This window comes from Trachypithecus francoisi, unplaced genomic scaffold (genome assembly GCF_009764315.1).
Source record: "Trachypithecus francoisi isolate TF-2019V2 unplaced genomic scaffold, Tfra_2.0 Lachesis_group15, whole genome shotgun sequence".
Lineage (NCBI taxonomy): Eukaryota > Metazoa > Chordata > Mammalia > Primates > Cercopithecidae > Trachypithecus > Trachypithecus francoisi.
Genome location: NW_022681460.1, coordinates 51,883,240 through 51,903,728, shown reverse-complemented (window position 1 = coordinate 51,903,728; position 20,489 = coordinate 51,883,240). Strand labels below are relative to the sequence as shown.

The window sequence follows — 20,489 nt, the reverse complement described above, 5'->3', positions numbered from 1 at the left end:
TCTGGAGGCCAGAAGTCCAAAATCAGTTTCTTTGGGCTGAAGTCGTGATGTTGGCAGGGCTCATTCCTTCTGGAGGCTCTAGGGTAGCATCTGCTTTCTTGCCTTTTCCAGCTTCGGTAGATAGCCTGTATTTTTTAGCTTGTGGCCCTTCCCTCGTCTTTAAAAAGGGCATTAGTCCAGCATCTGCTTTCACTGTCATATCACCATCTCTGTCTTTGACCCTCCTGCCTCCCTCTTAAAAGTACCCCTGTGATTATGGTCCTCCTATGATAATCTCCCTATTTCAAGATCCTTAACTTAGTCATATCTGTAAAGTCCCTTTTGTCATTTAAGATGGTATATTTACTGGTTCCAGGTATCAGGATGTGGACATCGTGGGGGACAGTTATTCAGCCTACCCAACTGTAAAGTCATTCGTTTCCCCTTTGTAATTAGTATTTTGTGGGAGGATACTTGGATTCCTGGTTCCTGTTAGTGGAGAATGGTATTTAGAAGCCAAGATCTGCATGCTACATGTGCTCATTGCTACTGGGATTTTTCTGCTCCTAGGCCCATTTAGTAGATAGAGCTAGGGAGTGTATGTATGTATTTAGAGCTGCATTTGTATTTCTTTATTAAAAGATATTCATTCATAGTGATGTCTTTAATTCCAGTCCAGCAGTACAGGGTTCATTCTTGTTTTCTATTTTTTCACTCTTTTCTTGACAGTGGAAAACTAACTCCAGGTATCTTTAATATATTAACTTATTCAATCAGTTCCCCTGCATATTATCCGTTTCCTTTTCTGCTACCATATTCTCCCCTACATGGATCCCTCCCTCTTCCTAATACTTGGTTTTGGTGCTTCTTGCTGGGTAGTCCTCCCATGCGGATGACTTCATCTAAGCATGGTGGTAACAGGGTAGTTGGACTTCTTACATGGTGGTTTTGGAACCTTCTATATGCCATGTCCTTTTACTTACCTGTTATCTCATTTAAGAACTGCAGTTTTGTAGATTTTTTTAATATGGTAAAAAAAATTGTAATTAACCAGCTGGACTCATTTTAGATCATCTCAATTGTGTTGGCAGCATTCAAAACATCGTAAGTTAGGAGCCAGTTGAGCATACACCTTCTTCTCTCCATTAGGCCTGATGAGTATGTTTACCTTGGCCATGCCAGTGTCATAGAGCTTCTTCACAGCCTGTTTGATCTGGTTGCCCTTAACATCCATAGTAAACACAAATGTACTGGTGTCTTCTTCATGGCTGACTTAGTGGTCAAGGGGAACTTGATAATGTCATAATGATAAAGCTTGTTTTTTGTGGTGGTCGTCTTCCTAGGACATTTGAACTGCCTTTGGAGCTGTATTGTCTTAGGCCACTGGGAGGTGGGTGGCCAGTCTTATTTTGTGTGGTTGTGGATGCCTTTCAGCACTGCCTTCTTGTTCTTCAAAGCCTTTGCTTTGACTTTGGCTTTGGGGTGGGCAAGGGCTTCCTCCTTTGTTTTTGGTGCCATCTTCTTAAAAAGGCAGATTTTTATTTCGAAACTTAATTTTTTTTCTTTTTTTTTTTTGAGACGGAGTCTTGCTCTGTCACCCAGGCTAGAGTACAGTGGTGTGATCTTGGCTCACTGCATCCTGCCTCCTGGGTTCAAGTGATTCTGCTACCTCAGCCTCCCAAGTAGCTGGGACTACAGGCACGTGCCACCACGCCTGGCTAATTATTTGTCTTTTTAGTAGAGAGGGGGTTTCACTGTGTTAGCCAGGATGATCTCTATCTCCTGACCTCATGATGTGTCTGCCTTGGCCTCCCAATACATTTTTTTTTTTTTTAAAACTTGGGAGAGTCATTCAATCCAAGTGCTTGTGGTAAATTTAGTAAAACAATACATACTATTTTTGCTTGGGCTTAATTTCTTTTTAATTGAACTGCAAGTTTTTCCTGAGGCTGAAAATAATAGCTTTTTTTTTTTTTTTTGAGATGGAGTTTCACTCTTGTTGCCCAGGCTGGAGTGCCATGGTGCGATCTAGGCTCACTGCGACCTGCGCCTCCCAGGTTCAACTGATTCTCCTGCCTCAGCCTCCTGAGTAACGGATTACAGGCATGCGCCACCACACCTGGCTAGTTTTGTATTTTTAGTAGAGACGGAGTTTCACCATGTTGGGCAGGCTGGTCTTGAACTGGCTGGTCTCGAATTCCTGACCTCGTGATCTGCCCGCTTCATCCTCCCAAAGTGTTGGGATTGCAGGCGTGAGCCACTGCGCCCAGCCTTAAAATAATAGCTTTTGTCACAACTCTCATATAAACTTAAGTTTTTTGTTTGTTTTGAGATGGAGTTTTACTCTGTTGCCCAGGCTGGAGGGATCTCCGCTCACTGCAACCTCTGCCTCCTGGGTTCAAGTGATTCTCATGCCTCAGCCTCCTGAGTAGCTGGGACTATAGGTGTGCACCACTATGCCTGTCTAATTTTTGTATTTTTAGTAGAGATGGGGTTTTGCCATGTTGACCAGCTTGGTCTTCAACTCCTGACCTCAGGTGATCCGCCTGCCTCGCCCTCCCAAAGTGCTGGGATTACAGAGGTGAGCCACAGTGCCTGATCCTGTAAACCTAAGTTTTATGGGTTTAGGAGACTTTTCCAGCTTAACACAAAATAATTATAATTTGTGATACTGAATTTTACTCTACCTTTTTTTTTTTTTTTTTTTTTTGAGGCAGAGTTTCGCTCTTGTTGCCCAGGCTGGAGTGCAACGGTGCGATCTTGGCTCACTGCAGCCTCGGCCTCCCAGGTTCAAGCATTTCTCCTGCCTCAGGCTCCCGAGTAGCTGGGATTACAGGCATGCACCACCACGCCTGACTAATTTTGTATTTTTAGCAGAGACAGGGTTTCTTCATGTTGAGGCTGGTCTCAAGCTCCTGACCTCAGGTGATCCGCCCGCCTCGGCCTCCCAAAGTGCGGGATTAAAGGCGTGAGCCACCGTGCCCGGCCCCCTTTCTTTTAATAACATTTTTTAAATGGCGCTTTTTTTAGGGACCAGGGTGCTCTGAGGCAGGAGGTGTGTTTGAGGCCAGGAGTTTGAGATCAGCCTTGGTACCATAGCAAGACCCAGTTTCTACAAAAAACAAAAAAAATACTTCACAAATATGCATATCATCTTTGGGCAAGGACCATGCTACTCTCTGTATTGCTCTGGTTTTAGTGTATGTGCTGCTGAAGCAAGTACTCAACCTTTGTTTTAACTGCAAGTTGATTGTATGTTACAGCTCCAAGTCTTACTAGTTTTATATCATAAATAGATGAGATCTAAACTTTGTTGATTAGAAGACATTTTGATAGGCGTTTATTTTTGTGTTTGAGGAGTATTATTTCTGCTTAGCTTCCTTAATAAACCATGTTTTAACTGTTTTATACTTCTCGTTCCTTCTATAGCAGAGGGGAAAGAGGGAGAGAATTTCCCAGAAATTACTTATTATATCTGACTGAATATTTTGGGTGCAAGTCAGTTTTTGCATTTTCATTAAGTCTCATGTGAAAAATGGTCACCTGGTGGTTGAATGAAGTTTTCTAGATAGGTTGTTTGTTCTAAATGGCAGAAAATTTAACCTATCTTGTAAGTTTGTTAAAGGCTATTTGAATAGGCAGTAATTTCATGTTCCAGTAAACTATTAGCGTGATAATGAAGGTTAGTTAACCAGTTAACTCTGGTTTTGCCTTCACTGTGAAAAATGGTTTTTAATTCATCTTATTTTTCTTTCTTGACAGAGCAAATTCGATTAAAGAATATCAGAAAAGTATATGGAAGGTGTATGTGGTATCGTTTACGGTTATTAAAACCCCAGCCAAATATTATTCCTACAGTAAAGTAAGTAATGGATTTCAAGAAAAAAACCTACTTAATGCTTATTCTTTGCTAGGCCATACAAAATATATGTGTAATGATGAATAAGTTATTGTGTCTGTAAAGAAATTGTAATCTATAGTAAGGGTAAGATATGAGAAAATGTGGGAACAGTCTGAACAGATTGGTTTAGAAGTTCAAAGGAAGGAGAATGTGCTGTTGCTGGGGATTGGGGGTAGAGAGAGATAGGTCATATTTTGAAGGACCTTGTGCATCTTGTGCCAGGATTTGAATTTTATCTTAAAGACTATGGGGAAATCTTTAAAAGATTTCAGAAGTAGGTGACATGAACAAGTTAGCATTTCATGGTGATAAAGTTTATTGAGCACCTACTGTATGCTAGAATCTGTGCTAGGGCTTTATATGTTATCTAATTTAATTCTGTATTCACTTCAAAGTAGATGGTTTTGCTTTTTCTCAGATAAGGAAACTAAGGCTAAGAATGATGATATAACTTGACCAAAGTCATGTAGTTAGAAGTGTTGGATCAGGGACCTAATCACCCTTTATTTTAGCAGGCCCATCTGCTTAAACAGGCCATTAACATGTTTAGTTATAGCAGACCAGTTTAATTCTGTGAGGCTATGGGGTGTACTGGTTAAGAGCAAGGCTTTGGGCATTTATCCTACGTCATCAGTTTAGATGTAATAGATGAAACTGACAGGAGATGAGAGAGAGTTACCCTTATCGGACTACTATGTCTCGTGAATTACCTACATTTATCCAGTAGGAAGAGAAGATGTAGCAAAAGAAATTAGTGAGAGTAGAATCAGTTATTTAAAAGTCTTGGTTTAAATGATAGTTTTTTCAGCATAATTTCAGGGGATTTAGTTTTTCTTCATAAGATTTAACTTTACCTAATTTAGTTTCTTTTTCTTTTCTTTTTGTTTTTGTTTTTCTTTCTTTTTTTTTTTTTTTTGAGACAGAATCTTGCTCTGTTGCCCAGGCTGGAGTGCAGTGGTGCCATCTTGGCTCACTGCAGCCTCAGCCTCATTGGGCTCAGGCATCCTCCCACCTCAGCTTCCTGAGTAGGTGGGAGTACCGGTGTGTGCCACCATAACTGGTTAATTTTTTTTTTTTTTTTTGAGGCGGAGTCTCGCTCTGTCGCCCAGGCTGGAGTGCAGTGGCCGGATCTCAACTCACTGCAAGCTCCGCCTCCCGGGTTTACGCCGTTCTCCTGCCTCAGCCTCCCGAGTAGCTGGGACTACAGGCGTCCGCCACGTCGCCCGGCTAGTTTTTTGTATTTTTTAGTAGAGACGGGGTTTCACCGTGTTAGCCAGGGTGGTCTCAATCTCCTGACCTCGTGATCCGCCCGTCTCGGCCTCCCTGTGTTCTTTTATAGGGATGGGATTTCACCATGTTGCCCAGGCTGTTTTTGAACTCTTGGGCTCAAGTGATCTGCCTGCCCTCGCCTCCAGAAGTGGTAGGATCACAGGCGTGAGCCACCCTGCATGAGCCACCCAGTTTCGTTTCTTTGTAGGAGGAGGGGAATTCTAGCTTTGGTGTTAAGAGTTCTTTAATGAGGTGAAACTAGAGGCATAGTTAGTCTTGAGTAATTTTCTCTTCACTGTTTATTCTTTGCTGTTGGTTCTCATTTTAAATTAAATTTTCATAAAGCAGCAAGACAAAAAACAGTCCCCCCCCCCAATATCTGCGGGTGCCACATCGGAAGATTCAACAAACTGTGAATTGAAAATATTTGGGGAAAAAAGCAAGAGAAATAACAATACAACAATTAAAAGTATAAATAAAAATATGGTATAATAAGTGTTTCCACAGTGTACATTGTTATAGGTATTATAAGTAATTTAGAGATGATTTAATGTACACAGGAGGATGTATGTAGGTTATATGCAAATGTGACATCATTTTATACTGGGGACTTGAGCATCTATGGATTTTGGTATCTGTGGGGTCCTGGAACCAGTCCCCTGAGGATACCAAGGGATGCCTGTATTTTTGGCCTCCCAGTCTCTTGTCTGGCTTTGTTCAAGACTTTGTGGGTATCTGAACCTCAGTTTTCAAGGAAAAAAACTTTGTGAAGCTCTTTTAGTGATTAATTAACTGATTTACTTAAAGTACAGATTAAGGGAGTTTCGGTAAGGAAGAATTAAATATATACTGGTAACAATTTAGATAAGGTCATAAACCATTAAAACTTTTACTACTTAATCTTGAAACATTCTTTCAAAGTTAAACAGTTGTGTAATGCTTTTCTTCTGCCATCATCTGCAAAACTAAGGCATGTAATTTTTGAAAGTTGCTTCTAAAGATGACACTTCAGACTGGGCATGGTGGCTCAAGCCTGTAATCCCAGAACTTTGGGAGGCTTAGGTGGGTGGATCACCTGAGGTCGGGAGTTTGAGACCAGCCTGGCCAACATGGTGAAACCCTGTCTCTACTAAAAAAATACAAAAAATTAGCCAGGCATGGTGGTGCGTGCCTGTGGTCCCCCAGCTACCTGGGAGGTTGAGGCAGGAGAATGGCTTGAGCCCAGGAGGCAAAGGTTGCATTGAGCTGAGATTGTGCCACTGCACTCCAGCCTGGGTGACAGAGCAAGACTCTGTCCCCCACCCAGAAAAAAAGATGACACTTTAAGTTAATTACTGAAGCCAAGTGTGGGAAAAACGCTTATCTTTTCTGAGGAACCAAATGGGTTTTTTAAAAAAGCTGAACACAGAGCATGATGTGATCTGTTATGTTTCCATCTTTGCTTTGGCTCTCAGGAAACTAGAGCATGGCTTTATTGGTTGTGGTAATTTTCATTAGCCTTGGGATTCTGTTATGAGCTTCTCCTTTCCTCTTCTCATTCCTTGGCTTGGAGAACTAGATGCTCTATGTAAAACATAGGGTTTAGCATATCCTAGGTGTTTTGTTCCTTTTGCCTTGCTTGGTTTTAAATCTTGTTTTTTTGGTTTCCAATTTCATTTTATCTTTGTTTTGTGAGCTTTTTTAGCCTTTTGGAGGAGTTGGAAAAACAAAAGGGGAGTTAATTCATGTGAGAGTAAAGCATATTTTCAAGTTTTTCTTTTTCTTTTTCTTTTTTTTTTTTTTAGCATATTGAGGCTGTCACCAAATTTTGGGTTTAAAAAGTGTTAAAAAAGTTTGCTGTTGTAGGCTGGCCACGGTGGCTCATGCCTTAATCCCAGTGCTTTGGGAAGCTGAGGTGGGAGGATTGTTTGAGTCTGAGAGGTCGAGGCTGCAGTGAGCCATGATCATGATTTAAAAACAGGTCACTCCAATTTTGTTTAATTTGGCCTCTTAAGATTCATTTGATGTTGTGTAACAGTTCTTGCTCAGTGTAACATTGTCATACAAAGGGTATAAGAAATAAAAGTCATTCGGTATAAGAAATAAAAGTCATTCGGTTTCATCACCTAAAGCTAATTATTATTAAGATAATTACTTTGTACACTTATTTGTAGTATAACTTTTATATACGTAGAGTTTTGAAAGCTATTTTGTAAATTTAACAATATAAGATAGCCATCCACAGCAAATATTTTTAGTGGCCAGAAAGTATTTCACTGTGGAGGCTGGGTGCGGTGGCTCACCCCTGTAATTCCAGCACTTTGGGAGGCTGAGGCGGGTGGATCACTTGAGGTCAGGAGTTCGAGACCAGCCTAGTCAACATGGTGAAATCCCATCTCTACCAAAAATACAACAATTAGCCGGATGTGTTGGTGTGAGCCTGTAGTTTCAGCTACTCAGGAGGCTGAGGTTTCTGTGAGCCGAGATCGTGCCGTTGCACTTCAGGCTGGTTGCGAGATTCTGTCTAAAAAAAAAGGTTCATCGAATGTACAAATAAACTAATGGGTACATCTCTACGGTGAAATACTTTCTCTAGTTTACATCTGTGACCGCAGTTTTATACTTATTTCCAAATTATTTGAAGTGAAATGGATTGATAGAAAAACGATATGTATTTCTTTAGGGCTTTTAATACCTTATTGCCAGATATTACTTTAGAGTGTATAGTGTATGAGAGTTTCTCTTTTTCTTTAACCTCTTCAGTGCTGGTAATGTTAATCTTTCACATAATTTTACTCACTAGAACACATTGGAGGGAGCAGAAATTAGTTTATTTTCAAATGAGACATTCTTTTATACCTTTAACCTATTATGAACATCCTTCTATAACTATTGGCTACAAAATGTTGCATTGTGTGACTGTATCATGGTTCATTTAATTATTTCTCTGTAAATGGTTTATTTAATCAGTTCCTATGAATGGACATTTAGATTGTTTCCAAAGTTTGCTGCTATAAACAAGGCTATGTATTTATTTTTGCACAACTGACCAATTGTTTTTCCTAGTTTAATAAAAGTGTAATTGCTGGGTCAGAGCAATTCTTTTTTCCATTAAATGGCTTACTTAGTATTTATATATTTTGATCTAATTTAATGGGTCCAATAAGTTAATAAGTTGAATTCACTTCTGTATTTAAAATTGTGCAAATAGTAACTGAGAAAATATGACATAGTAGACACTGTACTAGATTATAAAGAATGCAAAGGTAAAAAAGACACTGTCCTTGCTGAAACAGGAGTTTGTAACCCAGTGATTGTAGAATTTGAGTCAGTAGCATAGTGATATGGTACTACTTTAGAGTTTTTGCCTTGACCTTGCCATGATGTCTTTAGACTCTATGCAGATGTATTTGTTGATGATTCACTTACCTTTTTCCTAAACAGGAAAATAGTTCTGCTTGCAGGATGGGCATTGTTCTTATTCCTTGCATATAAAGTTTCCAAAACAGACCGAGAATACCAAGAATACAATCCTTATGAAGTATTAAATTTGGATCCCGTAAGTAGTATTTTTATATAATACATATTAGTTTAATGATCCCATGAAAATGCTATAGGTCCTCATTCTAAAAGAAATCAGACTTTGGTCAGTTTGTTTATTAAAATAAGACGTCTAATCCTCTGTTATTCTGTTTTAAGCTATAACTGTTGATTGTTATTAATAATTGGTTTTCAATTGCTGAAATAATAAAAGTATTTGAAGACGAGAGGAGAGGTCATTTTTTTTAGGTGTTTTTTTTTTCTTTTTTTTTTTTTTTTTTGAGATGGAGTCTCGCTCTGTCGCCCAGGCTGGAGTGCAGTGGCGCGATCTCAGCTCACTGCAAGCTCCACCTCCCGAATTCACACCATTCTCCTGCCTCAGCTTCCCGAGTAGCTGGGACTACAGGCGCCCGCCATCACGCCTGGCTAATTTTTTGTATTTTTAGTAGAGACGGGGTTTCACTGTGTTAGCCAGGACGATCACGATCTCCTGACCTCGTGATCCACCTGCCTTGGCCTCCCAAAGTGCTGGGATTACAGGTGTGAGCCACCGCACCTGGCCTAAAGGCCTATTTTTAAGAGATATCTGCAATATTGGTTAATGCAAAGTTAAAACTGGGAAGTTAATTTGTGTTAGTTGAATGATAAAAATCTTATGACCTTGTATTCATTGACACTTAAGCAGTGTGGTAAAGTCTAGGTTGGGGATCTTAGAAATAACTAATATCAGCCAGGAATGGTGGCTTACACCTGTAATCCTAGCACTTTGGGAAGCTAAGGTGGAAGGATCCCTTGAGGTCAGGAGTTTGGGCAACATAGTGACACCCAGGCTCTATATAAAAAAAAAATTATCTGGGTGTGGTGGCAACATGCCTATAGTCCTAGCTACGTGGGAGGCCAAGGTGAGAGGATAGTTTGAGCCAAGAAGGTTGAGATGAGAGCCACACCCAGCTAGAGATGGGGTTTCACCATATGTTGGCCACGCTGGTCATGAACTCCTGACCTCAGGTGATCCACCCACCTCGGCCTCCAAAAGTGCTGGGATTACAGGCTGTGCCCGGCCTATTTTTTTGATATTTAAATGTCAGTATTATTTTATGTAAATGTGTCATCTGTTTTTAGTTTCAAATGATCAGTGCTTAGTGTACTGTGTGGCACATAGGTGCTTAATAAAATACATATATTGGACAATATAAGTGTTTTTATTTAAAAATGGATGAAATATATCGGAAAATATATAGGATGAAAAATGGATTTTGTCTTTCTCAAAATACTGAGTAGTTCATATTTTAAGTTCAAAATAGGATTGATTATTTCTTTACAGAATTGTGCTTATTTTTGCTAACAGAAAGCTTGTTTTTTTTTTTTTTTTCCCAGGGAGCTACAGTGGCAGAAATTAAAAAACAATATCGTTTGCTGTCACTTAAATATCATCCAGATAAAGGAGGTGATGAGGTTATGTTCATGAGGATAGCAAAAGCTTATGCTGCGTAAGTATCGGGATCCATTACAGATTTTTAAGAATGGTACAGATAAACCAGGTGCAGTGGCTCATGCCTGTAATCCCAGTACTTTGGGAGGCTGAGGCAGGAGGATTGCTTGAGCCCAGGAGTTTGAGACCATCCCTGGCAACATACCAAGACCCCATCTCTACAAAAAAAATAAATAAATAAAAGAATTAACCCTGTGTGGTGGTGGGTGTCTGTAGTCCTAGCTACTTGGGAGGCTGAGGTGGGAGCATTGGTTGAGCCTGGGAGGTCAAGGCTGCAGTGAGCCGTGACCGTGCCACTGTAGCCCAGCTTCGATGACAGAGTAATACCCTATCTCTAAAGAAAAAAAAAATAGTTTTGTGTTTTAGTAAAATAGTTGTCATACACTTTCCAAGTGCTTACTTCATGTTGATTCTACCAGGTATTTAGGGGACTACACAGCAGCAATAACGTGGTAATAATTTAATTTAATTAAACTTTAATTTTTGCCTTGTAAACTTGATTAAGTGGTGAATGATAAGTTAATTGAGCTATTTTATTAGCATCTTGATTAGAGGAGGGTATACTTAGATCTTGTTATCATTTCTATGTCTTTTTTTTTTTTTAGGCTTGATCTGCTTCTCTTGTTTTGACAATGTATAGCTTATCTCATTTAAACTATTTAAAGACAAGTTTAATTTGGACTTTTAAGTACATCATTTTGGTGTCTTTTTCTTCTTAGAATTTCTTCACACAAGATTATTCTTAGATAATAACTACTGTACTTGTTGAGATACGGATTTTTAAGGTCTCCTTTTTTACTGCTCAGAAACTTTCTTCACAAATCTTTTCAGAACTTCCAAATATTTTTTCTTGTTGGTCTTACACCTTAGGTAAGGTGCATTGTTATTGTGAGATATATATATTCACATATACATTATATGCACACACATATGTCTGTGTATTTATAAAGTTTGAGGAACATTTGTGCACACTTTTGGGAAATAGAATAGAGTATGTTAAAATTAGATGCAGTGATCTCTTGGGTATTAATCTTCCAAGAGATGAAACTTAACTAGGTTCTTCAGGACTCTTGATAAGTACATCCCCACACAGCTCTTACATTGAATGAAGGAGTAAAATATGAGATTGTCTGTCTTTTGAGGACTCAGTGATGTATAATTTTGTAAACTCATTTTAAACATGCAAGTAAATACAAGCATCCTTTGGAGATATTATAGGTTCAGTTCCAGTCTCCTGCAATACAGCAAATATTGCAATAAAGTGAGTCATGTAAATTTTTTTGTTTCCTACTGCATATAAGTTGTTTCTACTATACCATAGTCTATTAAGTGTGCAGTAGCCTTATGTCTTAAAAAAAAATGTACATACCTTCATTTAAAAATACTGTATTGCTAAAAAATGCTAGTAATCTGAGCCTTTGACAAATTGCATTCTTTTTGCTGTTGGAGAGTCTTGCCTTGATGTTGATGGCTGTTGACTGATAAGGATAGTGGTTACTGAAGGTTGGGCTGGCTGTGACAATTTCTTAAAATAAGACAACAGTGAGGTTGACTACATTAGTTAAATTCTTTTCACGAAAGATTTCTCTAGCATGTGATGCTATTTGATAGTATTTCATTCACAGAACTTCTTTCTTTTTTTGTGTGATGGAATCTTGCTCTGTTGCCCAGGCTTGAGTGCAGTGGCACGATCTTGGCTCATTACAACTTTCACCTCCTGAGTTCATGACATTCTCCTGCCTCAGCCTCCCGAGTAACTGGGACTGCAGGCGCCTGGCAACGTGCATGGCTAATTTTTTATATTTTTAGTAGAGATGGGGTTTCACTGTATTAGCCGGGATGGTCTCGATCTCCTGACCTTGTGATCCGCCCACCTCGGCCTCCCAAAGTGCTGGGATTACATGTGTGAACCACCGCGCCCTGCCAGAACTTCTTTCAAAATTGGAGTCAATCCTCTCACATTCTGCCACTGCTTTATCAACTAAAGTTTATGTAATATTCTAAATCCTTTATTGTCATTTCAACAATGTTCATAGCATCTTCATCAGGAATAGATACCATCTTAAGAAGCTACTTTCTTTGTTCAACTATAAGAAGCAACTCATGTGTTCAAGTTTGATTGTGAGATCCAGCAATTCAGTCACATCTTCAGGCTCCACTTCTTTAGTTCCCCTGCTATTTCTAGCACATATGTAGTGACTTTCTGTACTGAAGTCTTGAACTGTTCCAAGTCATCCATGAAGGTTGAAATCAACTTCTGGCTGGGTGCGGTGGCTCATGCCTGTAATCCCAGCACTTTGGGAGGCTGAGGCAGGTGGATCACCTGAGGTCAGGAGTTTGAGACCAGCCTGACCAACATGGAGAAACCCCATCTCTACTAAAAATTCAAAATTAGCTGGGTGTGGTGGCACATACCTGTAATCCCAGCTACTTGAGGCTAAGGCAGGAGACTCCACTTGAACCCGGGAGCTGGAGGTTGTGGTGAGCTGAGATTGTGCCATTGCACTCCAGCCTGGGCGACAGAGTGAGACTCCATCTCAAAAAGAAAAAAAAAAAGAAAAGAAATAAACTTCTACCAAACTCCTCTTTTTTTTTTTTTTTTTTTCTGAGGCGGAGTCTCGCTCTGTCGCCCGACTGGAGTGCAGTGGCCAGATCTCAGCTCACTGCAAGCTCCGCCTCCCGGGTTTACGCCATTCTCCTGCCTCAGCCTCCCGAGTAGCTGGGACTACAGGCGCCGGCCACCTCGCCCGGCTAGTTTTTGTATTTTTAGTAGAGACGGGGTTTCACCGTGTTAGCCAGGATGGTCTCGATCTCCTGACCTCGTGATCCGCCCGTCTCGGCCTCCCAAAGTGCTGGGATTATAGGCTTGAGCCACCGCGCCCGGCCCCAAACTCCTCTTAATGCTGACATTTTGGACTCTTCCTGTGAATCACAAATGTCCTTAATGGCATTTAGAATAGTGAATCCTTTCCAGAAGGTTTTCAATTTACTTTACCCAGATCCATCAGATATATCACTCTGTTTGTAGCAGCTATAGCTTTACAAAGTGTTTGTGTTTTTTTTTTTTTTTTGAGATGGAGTCTCACTCTGTTGCTCAGGCTGGAGTGCATTGGCACAGTCTTGACTCCCTGCTACTTCTGCCTCCTGGATTCAAGCAATTCTCCTTCCTTGGCCTCCCAAGTAGTAGGGACTACAGGCATGTACCACTGTGCCTGGCAAATTATTGTATTTTTAGTAGAGACAGGGTTTCATGTTGGCCAGGCTGGTCTTGAACTCCTGACCTCAGGCGATCTGCCCACCTCAGCCTCTGAAATTGCTCAGTGCAACTGTTATTTTTTCTTAAGATTTAAAAGTCAAAATTACATTTTGATCTGTGTGCTGCAGGATGAATGTTGTGTTAGCAGGTGTGAAAACAACATTAAAATCCTTGTGCAGCTCCATCAGAGTTCTTGAGTGACCAGGTGCATTGTCAATGAGCAGTAATCTTTTGAAAGGAATCATCTTGTTTTCTTGAGCAGGTCTCAACAGTGGGCTTAAAATATTCAGTAATCCGTGCTGTCAACACATGTACTGTCATCAAGGATTTGTTGTTCTATTTATAGAGCATGGTAGAGTAGATTTAGCATAGATCTTAAGAGCTCTAGGACTTTTGGAATGGCACATCAGCATTGGCTTGAAGTTAAAGTCACTAGCAGCATTAGCCTCTACCAAGAGAGTCAGCCTGTCTTTTGAAGCTTTGAAGTGAGGCGTTTATTTCTCTCCAGCTATGAAAGTCCTAAATGGCGTTATTTTTCCAATATAAGGCTATTTTGTCTACGGTGAAACCCTGTCTCTACTTAAAAATACAAAAAACTAGCCGGGCGGCGAGGCGGGCGCCTGTAGTCCCAGCTACTCGGGAGGCTGAGGCAGGAGAATGGCGTAAACCCGGAGGCGGAGCTTGCAGTGAGCTGAGATCCAGCCACTGCACTCCAGCCTGGGTGGCAGAGCAAGACTCCGTCTCAAAAGAGAAAAAAAAAAAAAAAAAAAAAAAGAAAATTTGTTGTTTAGCCACCTTCGTTGTGATCTTAGCTAGATCTTCTGGATAACTTGCTGCAGCTTCCAAATCAGCACTTGCTACTTCACCTTGCACTTCTGTTGTAGAGATGGTTTATTTTGGAAAATCTCGTAAACCAACATCTGCTAGCTGCTGCAGCTCCCTCACCTCTCTCAGCCTTTGTTAAGGTCTTGCTGGATTAGGCTTTGGCTTAAGGGAATGTTGTGCCTAGTTTAATCTTCTATCCAGACCACTGAAACATTCTTCAAATCAGCAACAAGGCTGTTTCACTTTCCTCTTATTTGTGTGTTCACTTTTAAGTTCCTTTAAGCACTGTTGCTCTGAATTCACAACTTGACTGTTTGGCTCAAGCGGCCTAGCTTTTGGCTTGTTTTGACTTTTGACATGCCTTCTTCACTAAGCTTAGTTATTTCTAGCTTTTGATTCAGAGTGAGAGACGTGAGTCTTTTTTTCGTTTCAACATTTAGAGGCCATTTTAGGGTTAGTGATTTGCCCAATTTGAATCTTGTTGTGTGTCAGGGAATAGGGAGGCAGAGGAGAGGGAGAGAGATGGGGGAATGGCCAGTGAGTGGAGCATTCGGAACACATGTGTATTAAGTTCTTTTTCTTCTGCAGGTGCAGTTTCTGTGGCAGCTCCCCAATGACAATAGAAATGTCAAAAATCACATATCACTATAACAGATAAAATAATAGTGAAAACATTAGATATATTGTGAGACTTACCAAAATGTGACAGAGGGACATGAAGTGAGCACATGCTGTTGGAAAAATGGCACTGATAGAATTGCTTGATGCAGGGTTGCCACAGATGGCAAAAAGATACATGATTATCTGCAAAATGCAATAAGAAGTTTGCTTGTAATTGGATATAAGTTATAATAGCAAATTGTGAAAGTGGCATGTGAATGACAGAAGTTTGGGAGGTATCACCTTACTTATTTTTGTACTTTTAGGATATTGAGGCCGGGCACGGTGGCTCAAGCCTGTAATCCCAGCACTTTGGGAGGCCGAGACGGGCAGATCACGAGGTCAGGAGATCGAGACCATCCTGGCTAACATGGTGAAACCCCGTCTCTACTAAAAAATACAAAAAAGTAGCCGGGCGAGGTGGCGGGCGCCTGTAGTCCCAGCTACTCAGGAGGCTGAGGCAGGAGAATGGCATAAACCCGGGAGGCGGAGCTTGCAGTGAGCTGAGATCCGGCCACTGCACTCCAGCCTGGGCGACAGAGCGAGACTCCGTCTCAAAAAAAAAAAAAAAAAAAAAAAAAGGATATTGACTATGTCCCTTCTCGCCCCTTGTTTTGTGGCTTGCTGTTTATCTGTATGGATTACTGTATGATTCTGTAATAAAGCAGTGCCATTGGCTGGGCGTGGTGGCTCGAGCCTGTAATCCAGCACTTTGGGAGGCCGAGACGGGCGGATCACGAGGTCAGGAGATCGAGACCATCCTGGCTAACACTGTGAAACCCCGTCTCTGCTAAAAAATACAAAAAAAAAAAAACTAGCCGGGCGAGGTGGCGGGCGCCTGTAGTCCCGGCTACTTGGGAGGCTGAGGGAGGAGAGTGGAGTAAACCCGGGAGGTGGAGCTTGCAGTGAGCTGAGATCCAGCCACTGCACTCCAGCCCGAGCGACAGAGCGAGACTCCGTCTCAAAAAATAATAATAAATAAATAAAGCAGTGCCATTAGGATTTCTGAAGTGCGTATTACATTTTCTGCATGGCAGTTGTCCTTGAGATTGCTGTCTTTCAGTTAGTGTCTCCTTCAAGCATTTACTGTCTTTTCACAAGTGTTGGTATGCCTTGATTGCTGTCTTCAGGTAATTTTAAAAGACATTTCAAAAGGAAGTCAGATGGCCAAGATTATTTAATTAGTAGCTTTAATTTTAGTGCTTTGGTGAAATCTCCCCACCCTATCCCCCCGGTCTTCAGGTATTTTAACATTTTCAAGTTTATGATTTTGTCTCAGATTTCTGGAAATCTGTGATGTGTGGTCACTATTCTGAAAAATGCACAAGAATAATATAAGGCCTTTAAACTTTTAACTCAGTTTTGTGGTTAAACTATAGAATATTTTATGTATAAAATATCTTAAATAGTTGACTTTCTATCAGATCAATGAAAAAGTGAAATGATCGTGGGACCTAGAACCTTGAGATTATGTAACTTGCATAAATATAGCTAAATTAGATAAAGGTGTATATTTTACTAACTATAAGTTCTAAGTGCTTGAGTTGAAGTTCCTGTCTCATGAATAACTCTAGCAGCCTTGGAATGCAGTTATATAGGCTTTGATGTGCAAAGTTTTTTAGAACTTGCTTAGGTTATTTGAGATCATTTCTCTCTCCTTAGTTGCCTATTATAATAAACCAGCTGGGTTTTTTTTTTTTTTTTTTTTTTTTTAATCAGGAGTTATGCCATTGAACTCTCTGGTTCATTATCTAGATAGAATTGAGATTTTGCTCTCAGATGTAAAACCTATCTTTAAAGCTATTTTATAGCAAGTGGGCAGCATTGTTGTCACCTTAAAGATAGGTTAATTTTTATAAAAGCATATGGTTTTTACAGATGAGCGTGTAACTTATAATAACTATGCATAGCCAACTCATGGTCACTTGTTTACAGTTAGTGAAAGCATTCTTTAGATCAGGGTTTGTAATCTGGAGTCCCTGTAATTATATACACAATTTATGTGTCTTGGTAGTGTGCATTTTTCCCAGGGCAAAGGGGTCGTAGATTTCTTTAGATTCATAAGAGAATCTATAATCATCTTCCCTGTCACCCCAAAAAAGTTAAGGGTTGTAATTATGTTTAGGAAACTATACTCATTAAATTTTCAAAAATTCTGTTAGCATCATTGATCTTGTTTAAGCTTGTTAAATGTGAATTATACTAAAATTACACAATTTTTAAGCATTTTAACTCTTAGAAGTGGTATTATACTGAAATACTAAGTAACAAAAAATCATTTGCTTCTTAAACTGACTTTAAGTTGCTGACTTATTTTATTAGATTGAATGTTCAACATGGTTCCATCACACAGCAGTTGTAGAAGTCAGTTTAATGAGTGAGTTAATGTAAAGAAGTCAGTTTAATGAGTGAGTTACTGTAATCATAACTCATACGTCCGTGTAGGTTGCAAAATCAGAATATCTCTGATATGAGCTGTGCTTTATTTGGCAAAATCTGGGAGTATTATATGGAGGACAGAGCAGTTTGTTTTGCTGCCATAATCACAAAGGCAGAAGGGGACAGAGATGATTATTTTGGGCAGAAGGATCCATATTAGACAATAGTGAAAGAAACAATAGCTAAAACTCTGAGATGGATGGACAGTTGTACAGGGAATCTAGGACAAATTTTTTTCAGAAACATCCGTCAATTTTGAAAAGAAAATCTTAACACTATTCCTTATTAACTTGCAACCTGTCTAGTAATGCTCTTCATTGGCCCCTTTATTTTTCTGTGGCCTTTAATTGAATAGTGTAAGTGGAGTTACAATTAAATAAGGATTAAAGATATCTAGGCACCTGTTTGCGTACATGACTAAATTGATAAATTTAAAAATATTTTTAAGTCATTGAAAACTGATGAATGTCCTTTTTGCTATTTTATAAAGGTATTTCTGCATCGCCTATCTCAGATTGGAGTTTTGTTAAATAGAAACTACATTGACTCTTAAGTTTTGAGAAGCAGAAGTATGCTTAAAATTAGATTTGACCATATGCAAGGTCTTTTACCAATTGGTCTCCAAGAATGTCTTCCTTATTATGTTATTGGTCATTTTTGAGCATGTGTGTTGGGACGGGGAGGGTGTTCTGCCTTATATTCCTTAACTATATTGTAAATTTTCCTAAGGAATTGGGAATTTATTTTAACGCCTTTTAACGTCTTCACTGGGAACTGGAATAAAACTACTCTTGACTCAGTACCTTGAGCCATTGTCAAAGTCAGGGGTTACATTTTAGGTATCTAAAAATTACTCTTTAACTTTCACATTCCCTGGGTTAGGAAGCTGCTGTTTAGGAGAAATTTTCCTAGTTCTTCTGGCAATTGGCTTAGGAGAAAATTATGATATTAGCACAGTGCAAATTACCTTACCCACAGCAATGGAGTTTTACATGTGGTGGTCATTTGTTTCTTTCAGAATATGGTGCTGTTGTTTTGTAGGGAAGCTACCATTATGATTTAAATTTATGTTTTTAAAAATACGTATTTATCATTATTAATGTATAAACATGCTCATTGAAGAAATTTTGGAAAATATATGAGAGTATAAGGGGGAAAAAAATTCCCTACAGTTCTCCCTGCCTTCTTGGAAAATGTAGTGGCCTTTAAAGTTTGGTCTCGTTGAACTGGCTAAGCTTGAGAACCATGGGCCAATCAGGAATTAGTATCAAGATGCAGTAGTTAGCATTTTCTGTTAATGCAGCTTTCTTGCTCCTCCCTTTCCCTTTCTCCTGATTTCAGAGTGACTGTTTTTGATTCATGGAATCAGTATCTTCTAAGAAATGAGTTGGTTGGCTAATGGAGTTTTGTCTACATGAGTGCTTATTTTTCAGATGTGGCTTTCTAATTTTGCAACTTTGTTCTTTTGATGCTAGTTTAACTGATGAAGAGTCCCGGAAAAATTGGGAAGAATTTGGAAATCCAGATGGGCCTCAAGGTGTGGTAAATGATGATTTTAAAATATTGGCGATATGATATATATTATAAAAATGTAAACCAGATTAAAGGAATAATATTATTTTCTTACTAAACTTATACTCATGTGGAGTTTAACATAGATAAATTGAGCTCTCATTAATTTTTGCTTTATTTTTCTTTCTGAAGACTAGTTTGAATGATATAATTTCAGTTGGTCCAGAGAGAAGAGTAATCACTATCATTTCCAATTACTAGTTGATAAAAATTTGGAGGAAAAAATCTATTTTTCTTTACTGACTTCATATTTTCTTATGTGTTCATAGTGTTTATGTAAACTCAGGACATATAAAATAATTTACATTTTCTTGAGAGAAGGAATTTGTACTTACACAGGGTTTTGTTTTCCTTCTTGAAAAATTTGAAGTTTCAGATATAAACTATATCCCTGAACTTTTGTGTAATGGGGACCTACCAATAAGATCATCTTTCTCAAAGTTTGTTTTTGTGTTGTGGGGGAGAGTTTTGGGATATATTATAGATCCCAAATATATTTAATATATTTATTAAGACTGAAAGTAGAGATTCTTCAGAAACTCATATTTTTTCTATTTCAGCCACAAGCTTTGGAATTGCCCTGCCAGCTTGGATAGTTGACCAGAAAAATTCAATTCTGGTGAGTGCATTTAAATAAGATACATTATAATGTATTAGACAAAATTTTTGTTGTGTACAATCTGTCTTGGTAATATAAGAAGAACTGTTACAGAGAAAATACTGGTGTGCTATTCATTCATTCATTCATTCATTCATTTGAGACAGAGTCTTGCTCTATTGCCCAGGCAGGAGAGCAGTGGCGTGATTCAGCTCACTGCAACCTCCGCCTCCCGCATTCAAGTGATTCTCCTGCCTCAGCCCCCTGAGTGGCTGGGATTACAGGTGCCCACCACCATGCCTGGCTAATTTTTGCACTTTTTGTATAGATGGGGTTTTGCCATGCTGGCCAGGCTGGTCTCAAACTCTAACTCATGACCTCAAGTGATTTGCCTGCCTTGGCCTCCCACCATGTTGGGATTATAAGCGTGAGCACTATGCCTAATTTTAATGTATGATAAATTAAATTGTATATATTCCATATGGTATTTCAGGAGGAGGTAGGATATCAGTCTCAATCAGTGATAGTACCGCAACCCTAAAATGGCAGGAATTATCTTACTCAGGGATACATTCCTACTTCAACTTTCTTGAAAATAATTGTTTAAAGGCTGTCTTTGAGGCAATAAAAACAAAATCCACACAGTCTGTAATTTGTTTTGAAAATGACTGTTAAGTTATTTTGTGGCAGATTAAAATTGGTTACCTTGAGGGGTATATAGTTGCTGCTTAAGCTTGTTTGTCATGCTTCTGCTTAGTAGGAATAGTCAAGAAGGAATAAGTTACTACCAGATTTAGGATCAAGTAATAGGAGAAAAATCAGCAGATAAAAATTGTTGGTCAACATTATGAAGTGGCTTCTTGATATTTCGCTAAAGGAACATTTGGCCAGGGACTTCTTATCTCATTTGTTCCCAGGGCACACTACTGAGAGGTTGTGGCTATGTAAGTACCTGCCTGACTGGAAGGGAAATGTAATT

The 20,489-nt window shown here is 39.3% G+C and overlaps 1 protein-coding gene and 1 non-coding gene across 2 annotated transcripts in view; one reads left to right on the top strand and one right to left on the bottom strand.

Annotated features, from left to right (window-relative positions):
- SEC63 (SEC63 homolog, protein translocation regulator) overlaps positions 1-20,489 on the top strand; it is a 91,167-nt gene that overhangs the window by 27,617 nt on the left and 43,061 nt on the right. The window contains exons 2-6 of the mRNA XM_033234782.1: positions 3,742-3,841; positions 8,573-8,687; positions 10,046-10,158; positions 18,816-18,877; positions 19,473-19,531. Of these exons, the coding sequence (XP_033090673.1) occupies positions 3,742-3,841; positions 8,573-8,687; positions 10,046-10,158; positions 18,816-18,877; positions 19,473-19,531 (449 nt within the window). The remainder of the gene's footprint in view (positions 1-3,741; positions 3,842-8,572; positions 8,688-10,045; positions 10,159-18,815; positions 18,878-19,472; positions 19,532-20,489) is intronic.
- Positions 3,099-3,202, bottom strand: LOC117098141. Its single transcript, XR_004443200.1, has one exon. It is a non-coding gene; the product is annotated as a U6 spliceosomal RNA (small nuclear RNA).